Source organism: Asterias amurensis, chromosome 4 (assembly GCF_032118995.1).
Source record: "Asterias amurensis chromosome 4, ASM3211899v1".
In the NCBI taxonomy this organism is placed as follows: Eukaryota; Metazoa; Echinodermata; class Asteroidea; order Forcipulatida; family Asteriidae; genus Asterias; species Asterias amurensis.
In genome coordinates, this window is record NC_092651.1 from 3,316,202 (window position 1) to 3,339,295 (window position 23,094).

General features: G+C 37.8%; 1 protein-coding gene across 1 annotated transcript; it reads left to right on the forward strand.

Annotated features, from left to right (window-relative positions):
* The first annotated feature begins 35 nt into the window (after window positions 1–35).
* Window positions 36–21,722, forward strand: LOC139936228 (pleiotropic regulator 1-like). The gene is made up of 14 exons (XM_071931010.1): window positions 36–187; window positions 1,718–1,824; window positions 2,625–2,758; window positions 3,755–3,811; window positions 4,621–4,717; window positions 6,051–6,138; window positions 7,312–7,527; window positions 8,503–8,640; window positions 9,509–9,703; window positions 10,394–10,512; window positions 11,883–12,022; window positions 13,288–13,481; window positions 14,551–14,618; window positions 18,224–21,722. The coding sequence occupies exons 1-13, from the start codon at window positions 182–184 to the stop codon at window positions 14,608–14,610; spliced, it is 1,551 nt and encodes a 516-aa protein (XP_071787111.1). The 5' UTR covers window positions 36–181; the 3' UTR covers window positions 14,611–14,618; window positions 18,224–21,722.
* The last annotated feature ends 1,372 nt before the right edge of the window (window positions 21,723–23,094 follow it).

The following is a 23,094-nucleotide window of genomic DNA, read 5'->3' on the forward strand; positions in this document are numbered from 1 at the left end:
TTAAGTTTGCAACGAGGAATTCTGGGAAACAAAATGGCGACGTCCACAAATGTGTTTTGTGCCGTGTGAGAATTTTTAACTAAAAGTTTACGTTTCGGGTTATTTTTGCATTGGTTTTGAATAAATATCCTTATGGTGTTTTCCTGAGCTTGTATCGATATCTTTGAGTGTAATTTTTAAGATGGAGGTAAGTGGATTTATGTTGCTTTTGACTTCCGTTTTAACGAAGCGCGGCCGCGGTCTTGTCCGTTATTGTTTTGTGGTTGTCCACGGCCGCTGCGCGTTGGTTGCATAGCTTTTGCATAGGGTCGGGTTTGCTGAAACCTTCGGCGCACCTGGCTGGCAAACTCGGCACCATTCAAACTCGGCACCGGCCTATTTTTTGACTAAATAAAACGAATCACCAGTAAAATAAAACATAACAAACATTAACAAACTCGACTGACGACACAAAACAATCTTGAGCTTGACACCTGTTTTGTTTTAAATTAAAAAGCGCACTGCCATCATAGTTGGACTTGGACTTTTTGGGAATTGCAATTGTATTGTATTTGTATTTTGCTTTTTAGTTTTCTCTTTTAAGTTTTAGTTATACTGAAAAGAAAAGATTGGCTCAAAATGAACCAGTCTTGGCTTTGCAAACAGCCATTTAACCATTAATTGAACCAATTAATTAATTAGTTAATTCAAATTAAAGTCTTAATTTTCGAAAGTAATCGGAAAAGTTTCCGTATGGCACCACCACTTTTTCATTCAATATAAAATTTACCTCAACTCAACTCATTGAGTGATCCCTTTTGGTAAAAATTAGTGAAACAAATGGTGGCACCATGTGGAAAGTTATCCAAGTAATCAACAACAAAGTCATGATTCACAACCAAAAACGAGTGATTTACAATAAATTGATTTGTTGCTTATTTTAAACTGACTAATTATGGTAATTAAATCTATTTGTAATCTTAGTTAGTATTTATATTTGTTTTAAAGGCAGTGGACACTATTGGTAATTACTCAAAATATTTATTAGCGTAAAACCTTTCTTGGTGACGAGTAATGGGGAGATGTTGATGGTATAAAACATTGTGAGAAACGGCTCCCTCTGAAGTGCCATAGTTTTCGCATGCGCCAGCGGTATGACTCAGATACAAAATGACTTGAGTACGAAATCACATAATATTTTGGATTTAAAGAGACTTTGGGTAAGAAGTGACAACTGTCGCTAGAACTAGCCATGTAGGCTGCAGAACAGCAGTGACAGACAGCAAGCGATAGTCCAGCGTTTATGGTGCGATTCTAAAGACTGACTGAATTGTCCGAATGTTTTGACAAAAAAACTGTTTATTTACTCAAGGCCTGGTTCTTGATAATTTACCTCGACTTCGTCTCGATAAATTATCAAGAACCAGGCCTCGGCGGGTGTAAACCACTAGTTGAAAACCGATTCAACACACTTTGATTCCCATTCATAAATACCTTTTACTGGTGTTATATCATCCGTTCAAACAACCCCTCGTGATGCCCACTCTACCAATCAGAATAGATAAATTGTCTTAGGTATTTATGAATGTTTATTTACAGGTGGGGATAAGTTTCAACTTTAGACTTTACACATAAAAGTTGATCAGATGATTCATTTATCTATGTCAATACTTCCATTTAGTTGATTTCATACAGTGCACTCTTCATTTGTGCTGATTCTATGTGTTTTTGTTTACAGGAAGTTACAAAGCATTCCGTGCACACACTGGTGTTTAGGTCTTTGAAACGTTCACATGATATGTTTATATCGGACAATATTCAGCCGCCACCGATTGATGAGAAAAGGTTAGTTTATTTTGAACCAAGATATATGGAAGTTGTAAAGATAAGTTGTAATGATATGTTTATATCGGACAATTTTCAGCCACTTCCGATTGATGAGAAAAGGTTAGTTTATTTTGAACTAACGTTTATGGAAGTTGTAAAGATTACAAATGCAAAGGAAGTTTAATTGCAATAAGTTTTAATTACTTTTCTCTCTCTATTCCCACTCTTGATTTTGTCCTTTGTGTTTCCATTTTGTTTTATAGTTGTATATCCCTTGTTCTGTGTATTGCTTTTTTCTACAGGGCCCCCACGGAGAACGGTGTTTTAACACTGATGGGGCTTCCCTGAATATATTATAACATAAAGGAACATTACAGAATTGGTTTTGCTAACAAAACAGTTGCTGGCAGTGTAAGCACTTCATGTAATCCACCATATACATAAACTGACAAACCTGTAGAAGTTTGAGATCGATCGGCCCTCTGAGTCACCAGAAATTAGTGGGGAAAAAAAACGATTACACATTTTGCATGACATTGATGCAAAACAAAAAAATGAATAAAACGCTCACTGAGCGATAAACTCCAAACACAAAGATAAATTATTTATTTTGCATCAAATATGGCATTTCAGGCAGAAATATTTCAAGGGATGTTTCCTATTATCATCATCATCATCATTAGACCGTGTCATTTTGATGTAAATCTGTGATCTTCACGATTTTGTTTTCTTACCAATTCTGTAACGTTCCTTTAATAATAATCATGTTTGCCAAAGCTTGAAATTAATTATCTTTTCCATAATTGAATGTCTAACAGTGAGAGAGTCAAGCTAGCCTGTAAAGTTAGAGATGAGTATGGAATGGTGCAGCATTTACCACAACCTAAAGAAGTTAAACCACCAGCCATCAAACAGAATAACAGCAATCACATTCCACAGGACAACAGACCAGGTAATATACCACCTTCCCACCTTTTACATAATATCAAAGTCTTATATAGCGCTAAGCTTTATAGTCTTATGTAGCGCTAAGCATTTACCACAACCTAAAGAAGTTAAACCACCAGCCATCAAACAGAATAACAGCAATCACATTCCACAGGACAACAGACCAGGTAATATACCACCTTCCCACCTTTTACATAATATCAAAGTCTTATTTAGCGTTGTGTGTTGTAATATCAAAGTCTTATATAGCGTTGTGTGTTGTAATATCAAAGTCTTATTTAGCGTTGTGTGTTGTGTAGTACACGTTCAAGAACTCAGTTACACTTATGGCTAGGAGGAGGGAGTTCGCCCAGTGTTTCTGGCAATGCCTGCTAAATGTGCTGCAGCACCTTGTAAATAAGGTGCTACATAAATGGGTCTCATAATTCCGAAAAAAATCGAGAAGCTTTCTGAAAATGTTTTCACTTGTTCTTTAGTACCTTATTGATTGAGTGCATGCCTACTATATTTTGTTTATAAGTAATTTGGCAGATTTAAAAACACTGGACACTATTGGTAATTTTCAAAGACTAGTCTCCTCACTTGGTGTATCTCAACGTATGCATAAAATAACAAACCTGTGAAAATTTGAGCTCAATCGGTCGTCGAAGTTGCGAGATAATAATGAGAGAAAAACACCCTTGTCACACGAAGTTGTGTGCTTTTAGATGGTTGATTTCGAGACCTCAAATTCTAAGTCTGAGATCTCTAAATCAAATTCGTGGAAAATTACTTCATTCTTGAAAACTATTTCACTTCAGAGGGAGCCGTTTCTCACAATGTTTTATACTACCAACCTCTCCCCACTACTCGTTACCAAGTAAGGTTTTACGCTAATAACTATTTTGAGTAATTACCAATAGTGTCCACTGTCTTTAACAAACCATGTTTTTGTGTCACGCTACCATGTATGGTGGTTGGACAAATGATTTTGATTTGATTGATTGGCTTTCTCTTGCAGGTTTTGAGGACATGCCAACACAAATAACTCCAGGTTTTCAGTATCCAAATGCACCAGGTAACATTTAGCAATAGATGCATAACTATTGATTAAACTTTCATCATCTTTTTCAACAGATTATAAATCTTTTGCAAAATCCACCATGATTGTCTTCATACTTTAAATGAGCCAATGAACAGCTGGCCTTTATATTTGCAACTTACACCTTTGTTAATGGTACATCTGCCAAATGGTAAAACCAACAAGATTGAAATGTGTTTTTAATGTTTTGGTATGTTTGACTTAATTGTAGGCCTAGTTCACTGTTAAACATGTGACAGTGTGCTACGCATGCGTATTTACCACATGCATTACTGTTGCCCATACGACGGTCTACTTTGCGAGTGTATTTAACCTGTGTGTGAATACTAGTGGGCTCCTCAAAAACAGCAACAACAGCAGCTGGCTTTTTGACGGTGAATAACGCTCGATTTAGACAGGCGTTCCAGAGTCGCGCCAAACAAAATTCTGAATTAAGTACATCAAAAGTTCGACGTCTGAAACAGTTAGGAGCGACTGGACGTGCTAGAAGTCGAAAGATCGACTGTTGCAGTCATTCGGAACGACTCTGGAGCGCCTTGGTTTCAGACGTCGATCTTGTCATGAGATAAACCTAATTTAAAAGTAAGGTTTAGTTTGCCTGTCCGGAACCCAAATTTATTTGTGTCGACCTAGAGTTGCTCCTTATTAGTTTGGTTCGGCGCAACTATGGTGTGGCCGACTGAAACGAGTGTGAATCAGTGAGAATTTGACTCTAGATCATGAATAGTAAAATCGACTGTCCGCCCTCAAACCATGTTATATTTGTTTTTGTTTTTTATCCTTAGGTGTGCCGCTATCTGCAGGTACTGCTGCCCATCAAACTCCACTCAGTCAAAAGGCAGTACAGGGTGTATTAGCAAACCTACCACCATCTCAAGCATGGTGAGTATAAACATACAGGGATTTTCCCTTAACCTTTTCAGTGACTAGCAAGCAGGACAAGTTAGCTTGTCACAGTGCCCCGACTTTTTCACCAAGTCCATAATTCACATTAAGTAGGGATGTTTTCAATACAGAATGCAAGTCAATTTGTCACAGAACTCTGGAAAGTACTGATTATACAGTGCTGAAACACATTAGTCGGCTTCAAGTCGCACATTCCCTAATTTTGCTCCACACACCTGGAATGCACTCTCCACCTCAATCAGGAAAGCCGACTCTCTTTGAACATTTAAGAAGTGTATCAAACATTATCTGTACCTATCTAAAGTGCTGCGTTCTTGACGTAGTGGCGCTATGTAAATGCCCTATATGTATGTATGTATGTATGTATGTATGTATCAGTGTATGAGGTTAAAACCAGAATTGAATTAAGATTGAATAGCCATCCAGTCTACTTGGAGAAATTTTTGACTGGTCCTTAGGTGTTTAACGAGCGTTTGGCAAGCGGACCAATGTTCAGGGAGAACACCGAGTTATAACACACAAGCATGTTGTGTTAAATGAACATTTTTGCTTTGTTTGTGGCTGTACATAGGCAAACATAAGAAGATAATTAATAAAGAAAAATATGTTAAGCGCAAAACAATTGCAGTTTGACTCCCCCTCAGGGCGCTGTAAGGTAACAAAATATAAGTCTGGACCAGACAAACATTCACACCACAAATTAATGTAGTTCTCAACACGAAATTCCCACCTATTGACTGACTGTGAACAAAGATCTTTCATTTAAACAGTAGGCCATTAATCCAAAATCCTGTTCTTTCTGATGATAATCAGAGCATACTGATCAAAACGTTAAAAGGCAGTGGACACTATTGGTAATTACTCAAGATAGTTATTAGCATAAAACCTTACTTGGTAACGAGTAATGGGGAGAGGTTGATAGTATAAAACATAGTGAGAAACGGCTCCCTCTGAAGTAACATAGTTTTTAAGAAAAAAGTATTTTTCCACGAATTTGATTTTGAGACCTCAGAATTAGATTTTGAGGTCTCAAAATCGAGCATCTGAAAGCACACAACTTTGTGTGGCAAGGCTTTTTTTTCTTCCATTATTATCTTGCAACTTTGACGACCAACTGAGCTCAAATTTTCACAGGTTTGTTATTTTACGCATATGTTGAGATACATCAAGTGAGAACCCTGGTCTTTGACAATTACCGAAGGTGTCCAGTGCCTTTAAGTTAAAACCACCAGTTCTTTTCAGAACCAACACTACTCAACAGAAATTTACAAAACCCACCTGCTAAATGTGATGCTGTTTTGAATCTCAGGTTGGATAATGAAAAGACGGCAGCTGGTGTTGAAGAGATTCAGAGGCATGCTGGGATACCAGAGAGGGCCGGACCACCCACATCCAAGGTAAGACTCACCATTTACAAAACAGTTATAGAAGTAAATGTCTTAAAGGAACATTACAGAATTGGTTTTTGCTAACAAAACTGTTGCTGGCAGTGTAAGCACTTTATGTAATCCACCCTATACATTAACTGACAAACCTGTAGAAGTTTGAAGTCGATCGGCCATCTGGGTCACGAGAAAATAGTGAAAAATTGATGACTTATTTTGCATGACATTGATGCAAACAAAAAACTAAGGATCAGGACCTGTACTCAGTAGAGATTTATGTACATATCGGTTAAGAGAACCGGATTCAAACTCTGGTGTTTCTTATCAGCAGAATGTTGGTTCGAGTCCCAGTCTTGACACTTGTGTCCTTAAGCAAGACACTTAACCATGATGCTTCCTCCCTCGGATGGGACGGAAAGCCACTGGTCCTGTGTGTTATGTAACACATGTAAAAGAACCCAATGCAGTTATTGAAAAGAGAAGGGGTTCGCCCCGGTGTTCCTGGTTTGATTGGCAGAATGTTGTGCCACAGCACCTTGTGAACCATTACATGGTGCTATGTAAAAGGATTAGTTTTCTTCAAACTTCAAACATAGTCCGACATACCTTGCAGGAAATACTGTATATTACAGCGCCAGGAGTGTCACTGAGTGACGGATATGTAAGCTATATAAAAAGCCACTTCTATGATTATTATTATTATTATTACACGTGTCGCCACACTTGGAACTTGACTATATCTGTCAGTGTTATTGATGCTAGTGTGGCATTGCTTCGTTGATTTTTTTTTTACCACAAAACTCACTTGAAACCATAGAGTTATATATATAAGAACTAGAGGGCACACTGGTGATGCTTCTTGCACAAACGCGACGGGACTGCAAGATAACAAGCGCGCCATTCTGTACGCGCGTCGAAAATGAAATACACGTTTGAGTTTTTTTTTATTGAACGCTCACGCGATGCTGTTTGTTCAACTTATAAAATGGCCGCACAAACACATGCTGTGAGACAGCTGTTTTATCAACTTAGAAAATGGCCGCACAAACACACGCTGTGAGGTGGCTGTTTTATCAACTTAGAAAATGGCCGCCTGCGCGCATACCGGAGCGCGTATATAGGCCAGTGCGCCCTCTAGTTCTTATATATAACTCAATGCTTGAAACTTGTCTCTGTTTTTTTCAGGCACTGGTTTCAATGCAGGGACAGGGAGGAAAGCAGTCTGGTGCTCTAGTGAGCAGAAAAGCACCCATCATGCCCAAGCCACAGTGGAGACCTCCATGGAAGCTGTACAGGGTTATCAGTGGTCATATTGGTTGGGTCCGTAGCATTGCTGTAGAGCCTGGGAATCAGTGGTTTGTTACAGGGTCTAGCGACAGAGTCATCAAAATATGGGACTTGGTAAGTTCATCAGAAAGTATATTCCCTAATGCCATATTGACCCAATTCACCTGGCCCAATTTCATGGCTCTGCTTACCGTAAGCGCAGAATCGGCGCTTACGGAAGCAGGGAATTCTGTGCTTACGGCAAGCGTATTTCACGGGTTAAGGGTGAATTTTGCTTCTGCGCGTGCGTGCTACACGTTACTAGGCATTCTATGTCATCATTAGAATAATCTTGGCTGCGCCATATTGGTAGGCAATGTCACTGTGCGCTAGTCAGTGAAGTACGCATTTTAGTTTTACATGTAAACCTATTAACAACCAAAATGGTGATGGTGGCACAGTTGCAGCGTGTGGCGTTCGTGCAAGGGGTCAATACGCTACATGGTTTTGAATGTATTGTAAAAAAAAAAGTTTTTTCTTCAGGCGGTCAGGTTGGTGTAACCTCTAGGACCCCGGTTCGAATCCCACTGGGGGCACTATGTGGATTGGGTTTTCAGTCCTTACTTGACTGCGTGGGTTTTCCTTGGAATAATTCTCTGGAGTTTTCCTCCCACATCTAAAACGGAAATTTCTTCGTCATCTCCCCTTCTGGTTTGGCTCTGATTAGAGCATTGAAAATATTTATCCAGATCTAGTTCTTTTCTCTGGAAATATCAGTTTATTTACTTTCTTATTGTGTCAAACTTTGTTGTTGATATGGAAAGACACGAGGACTCTTCTTACAAACACCCAATGCCTGAATTAAAGGAAGACATGGAAGATGTATTTATCTTTTAAAGGCAGTGGACACTATTGGTTATTAGTCAAAATAATTTTTAGCATAAAACCTTACAAATAATGAGGAGAGGTTGATGGTATAAAACATTGTGAGAAACAGCCCCCCCTGAAGTAATGTAGTTTTTGAGAAAGAAGCAATTTCTCACTAAAATATTTGAATTTGATGTTGAGAACTCATGTAACATAATTATATCCTTTTGGCTTACTTTTCAGGCAAGCGGTAAGCTGAAGTTGTCCCTGACTGGTCATATCAGTGCTGTGCGGGGCCTTGCTGTTAGTAAACGTCAGCCATATCTATTCTCATGCAGTGAAGACAAACAGGTCAAATGTTGGGATCTTGAACAAAACAAGGTAAGAAGAATAGGCTTATGCATAAATCAAACCGGCTCGTATTCATTTATACCCTATCCTTTGCAAACATGTCGTCTAAACTTCAGCAAGTCTTCAAGAAAAAGTTTATTTAAGGGCATCTGCTGTTCCAGTCTCCAGTTTAAGAATCTCCTGCCCAAGAATCTGTCTTAAGAAACCTTAGTTCGGGTTTGGGCGGTGTGTTCTTGGATGCTCTATAACACGTAGGATCGCTGTTCATGTATGTTCCACCCGAATGTTGATGATGATGTAGCACCATTTTGTACAGTGTTGTATTTTATGGTAATATTTGATTAAGTACATGACACATAGCTTAAACGTAAGGTTGGGGCGTTGCCCTACTCCATTTGGTAATTAAATAACTTTGGTACTTGGGAGGACACACCTGGCAAAGAACACACGGCCCGACCTGGGCCTTTACCTAACCCACAGTAACCTACCAATACCTTCACAAATTCTTGTCTCACCGCATTCATTTCGGGGGATACCCTCTATTTTGCAAGAATCAAAAGCAACAATGAGGATAGCTCTGTTGATTGAGTGCCAGAGCTGAGGTCTTTGGTTCAAATACCACGTTGGTCAATTTGTCTTCGCTCAACCCAAAATTGTTTAAGGAACTCCTTGCCCATCAATTCAATGCAGCAATCAACCGTTTTTTCCTTGATTTTAATCAAGGAGAAATTTCTTGATCGCCAAACTGAACCTTTATGATATAAGGAAATGTATATTTTTTCTCCTTAGTCTTCCCGCTCCATATCTTTTTCATTTATATTTTGTGTGAAATTTGATTGAACTTGTGGGGAGAAATAAAATAATTATAATAATTTAATATTTAAAATGACTTTTCCAGGTAATCCGGCATTATCATGGTCATCTTAGCGCCGTCCATGCTCTGGACATTCATCCAACCATTGATATCCTCGCTACCTGCGGCCGTGATTCAACTGTACGTATCTGGGACATGAGAACAAAGGCCTGTATCCATACATTAGCTGGACATACAAATACAGTCGCCACAGTCAAATGCCAGGCTGCAGAACCACAGGTATGTACAAATAAAGCTAATAATAATAATATAAATTTTTGGGGTTTTTACCCATATACACCGATGTATGTAGCACTGTATTCTCAGTACTTTCCCGAGTCCTGTGAAAAACATTACATGCATTTTACTCGTTTGGGATTCGAGCCCACGACCTTTGCAATTCTAGAACAGTGTCATACCAACTAGACCACCGAGATTGCCTGGTAGCTAGAGGCAGTTCGAATCCTATGTTTTAGCAGTGGGTACTGCAAACGATTTAATAGATGTTTAATAGATGTTTTAACATCTATTAAATAATAATAATAATATAACTTTGCTTTGCAGTCTCCTGACGATGACTAGAGCAAGCTAGTCGAAATGTTAAGACCAGATACGAACTTATGCCATGAAAGTGAAGTTAATGACGATCTTCTATAAGCTAAAGTAGAAGTCCCAGCCAATTTTTCTATACCTTCTGCCCAGGTAGTATTAAAAAAGCAGGACAGTTCTTTTCAGAACTGAGAAGTCTCCCGAAAATCTGAAAATCTACTCCCTGGTAGTATAGTATAAATGTAAAGTGCATTAATATGGTTATTGTGAAATGTGATAAAATAAAAGTTGATAGACGTTTAGTAAACGTTTTTAAGAAATCTTTTCAAGGTAAAACAATTTCCACAATCCAAGGTCAAAATGATAACATTTTGTTTTCAGGTTGTGAGTGGCAGCCACGATTCAACAGTACGTCTCTGGGATCTTGCAGCTGGAAAAAGTCGTGCAACTCTCACCAATCACAAGAAGAGTGTCAGAGCTCTGGTCATCCATCCAAAGCTGTGAGTACTAGAGTTGTTTTGTAGTAAATGGTGTTTGAAGAATTTTTACACATGGTTGTACCCGCAAATCTACTATTCATATTTATGTGTATAGTTAAGTAACTCTTGTTTAATTCATTGACAATTGTGCTACTTTTGCCTTTTTTGTAAATCAAGAATAAGAGGGCAATACTTGTGTCACAGAAAGTATTTTCCTACAAGGTTTATTGGAGCTACATGTTGAAGTATGGGACCTACCCCTTTACATAGCACCACGTTATGGTTTACAAAGTGCTGTGGCACAATATGCTGCCAATCAAACCAGGACCCTGGTGCGATCCCCTTCTCTTTTTGATAACTGCACTGGGTTCTTTTACAAGTATCAGGGCTGGGGATTCGAACCCACACTCTGCTGATCAGAAATACCAGAGTTTGAATTCGGTGCTCTTAACTGCTCAGCCATGGCATGCCAGAGTGTTCCTGTCCAAAAAGCTCATTATGTGAGCATTGCATATCATGTACATGTTAAATCTCATCACTTTCAAAGCTCTCCATGGTCTATATCCTCTCTATATATCTAATCTTCTACATAAATATTTGCCTGTTCCCCCTATTCAACCTGCTGGCCAATCCCTACTGTTGTAGACTACCTTTTTTTCACTAAATTCTATGGTCAAAGAGCATTCCACTTTATTGCAACTTCATTATGGAACAACTTACCCCGTCAGACTTGCCAATCTGACTCTCTTCAGATTTTTAAGGGACCTTTGAAGACTCATTTGCTTGAATCTTAGTTTATGTAACTATTGCATTGATATATTTCATGTCTCTGTTTAATGTTAAAGCTTGCTCAGGGAACCATATCCTTGTTACAAGATTTGCTTCTTTATTGGTCCCCCACAGTTTCACGAATGTCAATGCTTATTATTCATTTAATTAATCTTTTCAAACAATTATTTATTTATTTATTTCCAACTAATACATTGCCTATGATTTGATACTGATTGTGATTTTGAAATTGTGGAAATAAACTGATTGATTGAAACTGATTGGTTATGTGTTGCGCATAGAGGCTCCTGCATTATGCTCTATATAAATATTTTGTATGATTGTTGTTTAGTAGAATTTGAAACTCTGCATGGTGGAAGTAACTGAAGACAATCAGAGCATACTGATTGAAACGTTGATTTTTGCTCAGAACCAACACTACCCAAAAGAGACATACGCAAACCTCCCTTAATTATTATTATCGATAAAAAAATAATCAGGGTTTTGAATCTTATTGTTTACAGACACATGATGTCATCTGCTTTCCCAGACATTATCAAACCTCTCGTAATTATTATTGTTGATCGAACATTAATCAGGGTTTGAAATCTTATTGTTTGCAGACACATGATGGCATCTGCTTCTCCAGACAACATCAAACAATGGAAGTTTCCTGATGGTAACTTTGTCCAGAACCTGAGTGGTCACAATGCTATTGTGAACTGCCTGGCTGTCAATTCAGACGGTGTTCTTGTCTCTGGGGGTAAGCGTATTCAAATCATTTGTTATATTTTTTATTTTATTTAAAGGCAGTGGACACTATTGGTAATTGTCAAAGACCAGTCTTCTCACTTGGTGTATCTCAACATATGCATAAAATAACAAACTTGTGAAAATTTGAGCTCAATTGGTCATCAAAGTTGCGAGATAACAATGAAAGAAAAAACACCCTTGTCATACGAAGTTGTGTGCTTTCAGATGGTTGATTTCGAGACCCGAAATTCTAAACATGAGGTCTCGAAATCAAATTCGTGGAAAATTACTTCTATTTTGAAAACTATGGCACTTCAGAGGGAGCCGTTTCTCACAATGTTTTATACCATCAACCTCTCCCCATTACTCGTCGCCAAGTAAGGTTTTGTGCTAATAATTATTTTGAGTAATTACCAATAGTGTCCACTGCCTTTAAGGTTCTCCCCTGGATTTTTCGAAACCCTGGGCCAAATTTTGTTGATGTTTGGTTGAAGGGCGCTGAATTGAAACAAGTTATTTGGAATGTTTCTACTAGTATTTATCTTGGCTGGAAATGCCCAACTGCGCAATCTGGAGCATTATATATGATTTTTCACTTGATGATTTTTGTGAACTTATATTAAAAGGGTGGTACAATTTGGTTAGTGACATAGACCAGTATTCTCACTTTGTGTATCCCAATACATACATGTATAAAAAAACAAATCTGTGAAAATTTGGACTCGATTGGTCATCGAAATTGAAGAAAAAAACACCCTTGTTGCACAAATTTGTGTACTTTTAGGTGTCTGAAGTCTTTTGTTATTTGAGTGAGAAATTGCCTCTTTCACAACGCTTACATTACTTCAGAGGGAGTCGTTTCTCACAATGTTTTATACTATCAACAGCTCTCCATTCAAGTAAAATTCCTGTGATTTTTTTTCACATAACTCTTGAAGTTCTGAGTAAGTAGACAGTGTTAACACACATCAGTTTATATCGTTGCGGTACCCGCTGAGAAAAACATAGCAATCGAACTGCCTCTAGCTACCGGGCAACCTCGGTAGTCTAGTTGGTAAGACACTGCTCTAGAATTGCAAGGGTCGTGGGTAGGAATGCCACCCGAGTAACATGCCTGTGATATTTTTTCACAGGACTGGGGAAAGTACTGAGTATACAGTGCTAACACACATTGGTGTATGGGTAAAAACCAAAATTAATATTCTTTATCCCCGACACAAATTTAACATCTATTCTAAATTATGATGAATTATTCTAAATTATGATTGTAAATAGGTGACAATGGGAGCCTACATTTCTGGGACTGGCGGACAGGCTACAATTTCCAGCGAACCCAAGCCCCAATCCAACCTGGTTCGATGGACAGCGAGGCTGGTATATTTGCTTGCATGTTTGATAACAGCCAGAGTCGACTCATCACAGCCGAGGCAGATAAAACTATTAAGATATACAAGGAGGACGAAGAAGCGGTGAGCAAAATGTCGAATAATAATAATAATAATAGTGACTTCTTTTATAGCGCGCATATCAGTGACGGTCAGTGCACTTTAACATAAAGTATTTTCCTGCAAGGTATGTGGGACTACCTTTGAATTATGAGACCTATACCCTTTTTACATAGCACCATGAAATGGTTTACAAGGTGCTGTGGCGCAATATGCTGCCAATCAAACCAGGAGCTTGAGTTTTGTTTTCTTATCCACTGGGTCACAAATAGCTGTTATCCTTCTTGAAGTTAGGGTTCAGACCTAGACCTTCTTAAGCACCAAAGATAAGATCCAGAGAAACGTGTCATGCATGATAAGCAAGACACACAAAATTGGTTACTAACGCTACATTTTCGGACACATTTAATGTGAGAACCAATATACTGGATTTCATCTTAAGTGCTGAAGTAGGTCTAGGTCTACCCTAACTTCTTTGGAATAACAATTACTTTTGAGAAATCCAATTCATTGAAATTGTTATATAACCAATTGGGGAAATAGTTTAAGTCGGAGAATATTTGATTACAATGTATGAGCCGAAGGTGAGTACATTCTATCCACGAATCTACACTTTCTTGTCAATTCTCCTTAATGTAAACCGTTTCAGTAAGGTTATTACAGCCCAATGTATCTCAAAAGTACATCAAAAACATTATATTAGTAACCATGGAATTGCTCTGATGATTGTTTTAGTTATGAAACTTATTACTATCACAGTCCATCTTAAAAAACAAGGTCTGTTTTCATGCTAAATATTACAGCACTTTTATCCCGAGTCAAAATTTTACCTAACTTCGGTTTGTAAGTGCAGTCGACACAGTTTGCGTAACACAGTTGACCTAAATTCCTTGACATACTTCTGACTAATGAAGCTCTTTGGTAAATCACAATTCCTCTTTTCCATCTTGATCAGAGTCTTTGAATGGTTTGCTAATAGACTAAAGTGTGCCTCTACAAATACTGTGTAATTATTATTATAATTATTTTTATTTGACTATACTCTTATTCTTGATTGGTCAATTCTGACTGAGCTTTGTTATTGTTTCTACAGACGGAAGATACACACCCAATCAACTGGAAGCCAGAAATCATGAAGAAGAAGAAATACTAGAACATCAGGTACTTAAACTAATATATCTGTTTCTTTCAGTGTTTTATACTATCAGCTCCCCATTGCTCATAACCAAATTAGTTTTAATAATGATTTGTTAGCAATTACCAATAGTGCCCAGTGCCTTTAAGGGCAGATTTTACAAAGCTTAAATGCTAAGCAAAAGATGTCACAATATAAATCACAATGGTAATATCGGCAACCCAGCTTAAGATGAATCTTAGTGCTTTATGAAATCGAGCCCAGATGTATTACCCCCTTCATGTATGACATTGACTACTTGGAAAGTTAGTTAGAGCAAGGCAAATATTGTTTTGTACATAATTAATTTATTTACATTAGACTGTGTAAGTCTGGCGCATAGCGAAACATGAAAACACGTAAACGAAGAACGTATCTTTTTCTGAAATCAAATCTTCGTTAAAAAAATGTATTTAGATTTGGAACGAGAATATAAACTTAGTTTTTGTTTTTATAACAAATACAAATTTTTGCTTAAATATTGTTGAAACAAAAATAAAACTCTGGGACACGGATGCGTCCCATAGTTTCTAAAAAGTTTTTTTTAGAAACAACTTTTGTTTAAATTCGTGCAACCACATGAAGCTGGTTTATACGCGGACGCGCAATGGTCGGACAGTCGTAAAATTTACGCCTGACGCAGCTTATAGAAGACGCTGATGTCTCAAGCCAAAAGCAAGAATGAAAAGGCTTAGCGTCTGGTAATTACAGCAACTGGCCATTATCATCACGTCCAAAACAAGCGTGATCAGGTAGGCACAAATTCTTCATTTTTTTTTGCAATTAAGTTGAGTTTAATTCTCAGATTTTCTTTGTTATTTTGTTGAGTTGACTTTGCTTTCATTTCATTTTTTATTTTTTTTTCACTTAGCAAAAAAATTAAATTCATAACAAAATATGTAAGTTTCGTGGCCATGAACTTTATTAAGGTAACATATTTGACGAAACAAAATCTCATCTATGAAATGGTTCCAGAAGTTTGAATACGCGCGAGACTTACACAGTCTTTTGTGAATAGAAATTTTAATTCAGAGTAGGCAAACTTAGCATAACATTTACATTGAAACCAAGGCGCTCCGGTTGATCTTTCGACTTCTAGCACGTCCAGTTGCTCCTAACTTTGTCAGACCTTGAACTTTTCATGAACTAAATTCAGAATTTGGTTCGGTGTGACTCTGGAGCGCCTGTCTGAAATGTATGTTACTTGGTTACTTGGAGTCCCATGACTAAACACACCCAACAGAATAGTTGAATCTCAAAGTTTCATATGTTGTTAATATTTTGAGGTGACTTCTTTGCCCGATTTGCACAAATATCAGGTGTTGTTTAACGTTACAGGCACTGGACACTTTTGGTCAAAGACCAGTTTTCTCACTTGGTGTATCACAACGTATGCATATCTGTGAAAATTTTGACTCAATTTGTCATCACAGTTGCAAGAGAATAATGAAAGAAAACGCACCCTGGTTGCACAACTTTGTGTGTTTTCAGATGGCTAATGAAAGATTTCAGGCCTGAAGCCTTTTATTATAAGAGTGAGAAATAACCTCTTTCTCAAAACATATGTTATAACAGAGGTAGCTGTTTCTCACAGTTTGTTATACCATCAACAGCTCTCCATTTCTCAATGTACCAAGTAAGATTTTATGCTCACAATTATTGTGAGAAATTACCATTAGTGTCCAGTGCCTTTAATGTTTGTGTGTTCATTTTATTTTTGTTGAGTTATTTTGGTTCAAGTTTGTGTTAATTATTTATATGTTGTGTTTATTGTTAATGATTGCTTCAAGATTTAATGAAGGATTGTATTGCACTGAGTGGTTTAACCAAGTGGGGCAAGAGATGGCTGGACCCCCCTGTTGTCCATCCCCCAAATGAGATCGAAAAATATAAATTGTTGATGCATCGCATAGCCTTCAAGATTATGTCTCTGGTCCCACTTGCCTCCCGCAAAAAAATGAAAATGTCTAGTTACGCCACTGGTTGTAATGTACGTAGAAACCAAAGATTATAGAGCGTCGCAAGGCGCAAGATGCGGAACTCGGGCTGAAATGTGAAATCCCACTGGACGCCATTTCGGCAAGTAACTCTTTTGATACAACAGTAGATCAGTGCAGTTCAGTACAGACAATGACCATTCCTATCGATGGGAAACAAAACATTTACTTGCTGAAATGGCGCCCATGCGTATTTCACGTTCCAACAATAGATAAAGCTTCAGTTCTGCATCTTGTGCCTTGCGGCGCTCCATAATCTTTGGTAGGAACCCAAACTATAACTTTGATTGGGGATAAAAAATATTATTTGGTTTTACCCTTACACTGATGTAGTTACTTTCCCAAATTCTGTGAACAAATCACAGGCATGTTACTTGGGTGGGATTCGCACCCACGACCCTTCCCAATCTAGAGCAGGTTTCTTACCAACTAGTCTGTGCAAAGGTAAAACCAAATAATATTCAAACTATAACTTCAAATATCATGTTGTACTACTTTATATTCATTAATAGAAAACTTAAAACCAAACTTGAAATTTTCATGAGAATCTGGGTTATTTTAAATTAAACTATTTTATGACGCCACATCATCAAGGAATCTATATTCAACAGTAGATTTGTTACAAATATAAAGAAAACTGTTTTGTTAAAAGAAGCTACACTTTGTTTAAACATAAAATCAGATTTGTTTGTTTTCCAATGTGGAAAACTTGTTTCAATAATCTTGCATCGTATACAAACATGTCCATGAAAATGACAACAAAAATCATTGGTTTGAGGGAAATGGATTAAGTCAGAGATTAGAGGCACTAGACATTATGGTAACTGCTCCAAATAATTGTTAGCATAAAAACTTACTTGCTAATGAACAGTGGAGACCTGTTGGTAGTATAAAACATTGTGAGAAACGGCTCCCTCTGAAGTAACATAGTTTTTGAGAAAGAGGTCATTTCTCACTCAAATAATCAAACACTTCAGCTGAAGCCTTTTATCATGCATCTGAAATTACACAAATGAATTCAACAAGGGTGTTTTGTCTCTCATTATTCTCTTGCAACTTTGATGACCAATCAAGTCCAAATTTGTCACAGATTTGCTATTATGTTGGGATACACCAAGTTTGAAAACTGGTGTTTGACAATTACCAGACGTGTCCAGTGCCTCTAAGTCAGTGATTAGACTAGTAGGTGTATATTTACAGTGCACAAATCCACAGTGCCTCATCAATATACTGTTCCTAATAATGGACCCTTCCCATGGAATACGCTAAATACCTTCACACATATGTACAGACCCTGTCGGTTGGCAAACGCCATAGAGCTGGGCACTAAGCAGACACGCAATCGCATCTGCGTCACGCAGCCATTAGCCGTGTACAAAACAGCACGATATTCCCTCAGTTTTGCCAACCAAAATGTTAGTGCGACGCGCTAAGTGCAATTTAAATATTTCATGGGAAGGGTCTATTACGCTTTGGCATTGAACCTGCTGGCAGTAAATTTCAAGCAATTTCATACCAGTAAAATAAAAACTGTATAGAAATCAAAATTGTTGTTTTTGTTTTCTGATGTCCACTCTCTATTCTTGACTTCACAGGGGAAGCCCACAGACTGCCCAAATCTCTTCATGCCTACCAACAGATGCAGAGTTGACCAAAGAAGATTTTTACATTCTAGTCGAAACAAAGTTTTAGCCGGGATTTGGTTAAAGGGTAGCATAATTTGCCCGGACATTTCAAAACTAGGTGTCAAAATTGTTCACTCACAATACATTTACAGTAACTAAAAGATGAAACAGCAGGCCTGTATGCTTCGTTGGGCACCAAGGCATTTTCTTTTTGTGAAAGGGCACCCTCTGAAGAAATTGTAAATTTCTACTGGAGCATTTCAAGGGCACCAAGGAAATGACATGAGGGCATGGAGGCAATCGCCTATGTTGCGTCCGTTAAGTATCAGGGCTAGAACATGGTGTCCAAACTTCAAACAGAGTGTCCTAAAGACACCCAGTCACCCCTCTTGATAACACTAAAGCTGAAGTAAAAACAAAATGCACAGCAATTACAATAATGATATGTAAAGACAGTGGACACTATTGGTAATTACTCAAACTAATTGTTTGCATAGAAACTTACTCTCTGAAGTAACATATTTTTTTGAGAAAGAGGTAATTTCGCACTAAAATAATAAAAGACTTCAGCTGAAGCCTTTTTATTAAAGGGAAAGGTAAACGTTTGGTAATTACTAAAAACAACTATTAACTTTAAAACTGACTTGGTAGCGAGCATTGGAGAGCTGTTGATAGTATACACCTTTGTGAGAAGCGGCTTCCTCTGAAGTAACGCAGTTTTTGAGAAAGATGGAATTACTCACTCAAATAATCAGAAACTTCAGCTGAAGCCTTTTATTAAGCATCTGAAAATTACACAAAGGAATGCAACAAAGCTGTTTGTTCTTTCATTATTCTCTTCCAACTTCGATGACCAATTGAGCTCAAATTTTCACAGGTGTGTTATTTTATGCATATGATGAGATACACCAAGTTAGAAGACTGGTCTTTGACAGTTATCAAACATGTCCAGTGTCTTTAATCATCTGAAATTACACAAAGGAATGCAACAAAGCTGTTTGTTCTTTCATTATTCTCTTCCAACTTTGATGACCAATTGGGTACAAATTTTAACAGGTTTGTTATTTCATGCATATATTGAGATACACCAAGTGAGAATACTGGTGTTTGACAATTACCAAACGTGTCCACTGCCTTTAAGTAAGTGTGTTTGCTAGATGAACTTTTTCTATGCAATTTTAATTAACTTTACCCATGAGCCTATTTCAATTAAAGTTTGTGTAAATGTTGTCACTTGCTAATTTGAAGAAACCATTTTGTTGACTTAGCTTAGTAGTTAAGAGGTTGGTGGGTTACCGGTGATGATTGCACTGTCATACCACACAATGATTGTTACGTGTGAAAGCTTTCTAACTCAGTTCACACGACAACTTCATAAAAGCAATGAGGGCATGTAAAATTAAAAGCAAAGGACCATGGTTATTTGTTGTCGGTGTGAAAGGGGCTTAAAGGCAGTGGACACTATTGGTAATTGTCAAAGACTAGCCTTCACAGTTGGTGTATCTCAACATATGCATAAAATAACTAACCTGTGAAAATTTGAGCTCAATCGGTCATCAAAATTGCGAGATAATAATGAAAGAAGAAAACACCCTTGTCACACGAAGTTGTGTGCGTTTAGATGGTTGATTTCGACACCTCAAATTCTAAACTTGAGGTCTCAAAATCAAGTTCGTGGAAAACTATTTCTTTCTTGAAACTATGGCACTTCAGAGGGAGCTGTTTCACACAATGTTTTATACCACCAACCTCTCCCCATTACTCGTCACCAAGAAAGGTTTTATGCTGATAATTATTTTGAGTATTTACCAATAGTGTCTACTGCCTTCAACATTGGCATCACAATGTAGCATTGTTAGGAATAGACCTTATTCACATGACGCCATTTGGAAAGGGCGCCCTTGCCTAGTGATCAAAAGACCACGACTGTTAATTGGCCAATCCTGTTGGTTACGCGTACAAATATGTGCGTTTCCATTGACTCAACAGTGGTTTACCTCTGATGCTTGACGTTATGCATAAAGTCTATTAACGGTTGATCATGGTTTATGACTTCCACCTGTTTCAGACAGGCGCTCCAGAGTTGTGCCAAACCGAATTCTGAATTGACGTCTGAAACTATTATTATCATTATTATTGTTGCAACTGGTGCCTCACTCATTTACTGTTAGCAAGGAAATTTGCTAAGTAGTATTTTTTTTGTTTAATATATTTAAAGCTGTTAAACAGAAAATACTGCTTGATTTGCTAAGCAAACATTAATTTTGGCTTGTAAATTGTTGCTGTTAAGCAATATTTCTCTATGCCTAGCAAGTTTTTGTGCTTACAGGCTTTTATAAAATTGGGTCCCGATCATTACTGATCCAGAAATTGGTAAGGCCCACTGATACCCCGTTCACACAGCCCTACAACCTAACGATCACCGCGATCTCAAAAATGTATCAAGTCAGGACACGATCGACGTCAAAATCAAGCAATAATGCAAATTAAAGACTGCACGCAACATTTTCATTTCAATGCATTTAAGTTGTACAAAAGTACTGCTTCTACGTCAACACTGTTGCTGACTCGCTGTCACTAGGATTAAACCTAGACCGATGCTGATCTAGTAGTTTTCTACTTTGAAATGGATGCTGACAGTGCTGCGATCTTACCACGATGCTACCACAATGCTTGTGCGATTAATGGCGTTTCCACTCATTGTTGGTGCGGGGAGAGAAGGCAGCTTCCCACCCCGACCAAACCATGGAGATCCTCCCACGTTTGGCCAACGATTGGTCCACGATTTGCCACGCTCTCGACCAATTTTTCCATTGTAGTAGAAGCGGCGCCTATGTGTGAACGGGGTTTAAGTCTGGATCCAGGTTAAAGGCCCGGTCCCACTGCAGCGATAACGAGAACGATAACGATCATGACACAAAGATAACGCGTTCTATTGGTTGAATTGCTCCACGCAGAATACGCACACGCTCATTCAACCAATAGAATGCGTTCTCTTGGCGTCGTTATCGTTCTCGTTATCGCTGCAGTGGGACCGGGCCTTAACTCTGACTGGGAAGTTTATATAGAATGCATTTTCTTGAAATAAGTGTCCCTGCATAAGTTGCAGCTGACTCCCATCTCACTTTTCTAACTTTGTTTATATCCAAAGATTCATTTCATTGACCATCCAATAGACCCTTCCCATGAAATATTTAAATCGCACATAGCACGTGCGCACCAACAATTTGGTTGTGAACATTGCACTGTTTTGTATGCATGACATACACAGATACAATTGTGTGTATGCTTTATAGTGCATGTGTCTGTGGCGTTTGCTAACCAATAGGGACTGTACGCATGCGGGAATGAAATTAGCAAATTTCATGGAAAGGGTCTATTGAGGTTTTTTTTTTTATTTCCATTTTCAAGTTGAGCTTGTTATTTTTTAAGGTCATTTGAACTAGTGTATTTCAGTTGAAAAAATAAAGACTACGATAAACAAAAATAATCTGATGTTTAGTGTTTTTATTTTGTGTTTTATTGAAGGGAATTTAAAACGTATGATTAAATGCTGTGTTGTGTCCGAGCAGTTATTAAGAGAACAAGACTCAAGCTCTAGTGTTTCTGATCATTTGAGTCCTGGGGTCGATCACACAGAGATAGTCCTAACTTAGGACTAGTCCTAGGACTCTTTAGAAGTTAAAACTTAAGGCTATACATTTCTAAGTTGGGACGAGCTATGAATTAAATCCAGCCCTGGTCTTGACACTTGTGTCCTTGAAGGCAGTACCTTTTGTTTTTGGAACTGTCGATTGTTTAAATCTCATAAAGATGTATCTTCAATATTACAACCAACATTTGAAAATTTCATTTTCAAAGGCGATCTCGTTTTTGAGATGTCGCCGAAAATCCGGAGCAGTTATGTCCTTGCAGGAAGCATAATCCCTGATCGGAATACTCTCGGATGGAAATTCTGAGGCATAAAAGCTGATACCTATTTGCATAACTTTCTCAATATGCTTTACACTATGGAGAGTTGCTGAAGGCTTTTAACCAAAAGTTTTACCCATCAAATAAGAGTGATTACCTAACGTTTAAAGGAAACACGTTGCCTTGGATCACGGACGAGTTGGTCTATAAAAAGCGTTTGAAACCGTTTTTTATAAAATGCATATGGTTGGAAAGATGAATACAAAGTAGAATACAATGATCCACACAGGTTTGCCTCGAAATTGCGTGGTTTTTCTTTTACTGTGCGAACTAACACGATCGGCTATTTATGGGAGTCAAATATTTGACTCCTATAAATGGCCGACCGTGTTAGTCGACGAGGTAAAAGGAAAACCGTGCAATTTCGAGGCATGTTTATGTGGATCATTGTATTCTACTTTTACAACATCTTTCTAGTCATATGCATTTTATAAAAAAATGGTTACAAACGCTTTTCAAAGACCAACTCGACCGATCCAAGGCAATGTGTTCCTTTAAAGTTCCCTTAATGCAAGACACCATTTTTGCCTCGTCCTTCAAATGGGTCGTAAAACTGTGAGTCCCTTGCAGCATAAAATGTTGTGATAAAACAGTTCTTCTCAAATTTGAAATTTTTAGAAAAGAAAAGAAAGCTCAAAGACTAAATAGATCATACATGTCATACATAGAAATTAAAACAAAAATAGCATATTTGTTCATTAATTTGGCAGAAATGCCGTTTGAGTTATGATACACACAGTGGCACTGGAATTGGCTCTTAAAGTCACTGGACACTGTTGGTAATAACTCAAAATAATTGTTGCCATTAAAACTAACTTGGTAATGAGCAATGGGAAGGTGTTGATAGTATAAAACATTGTGAGAAACGG

Excerpts from the sequence above, each read along its gene's own strand:
- LOC139936228 (XM_071931010.1), top strand. Across the intron at positions 3,812-4,620 it reads TCAGTATCCAAATGCACCAG|GTGTGCCGCTATCTGCAGGT; the intron begins GTAACATTTAGC and ends TTTTATCCTTAG. Across the intron at positions 10,513-11,882 it reads CTGGTCATCCATCCAAAGCT|ACACATGATGGCATCTGCTT; the intron begins GTGAGTACTAGA and ends TATTGTTTGCAG.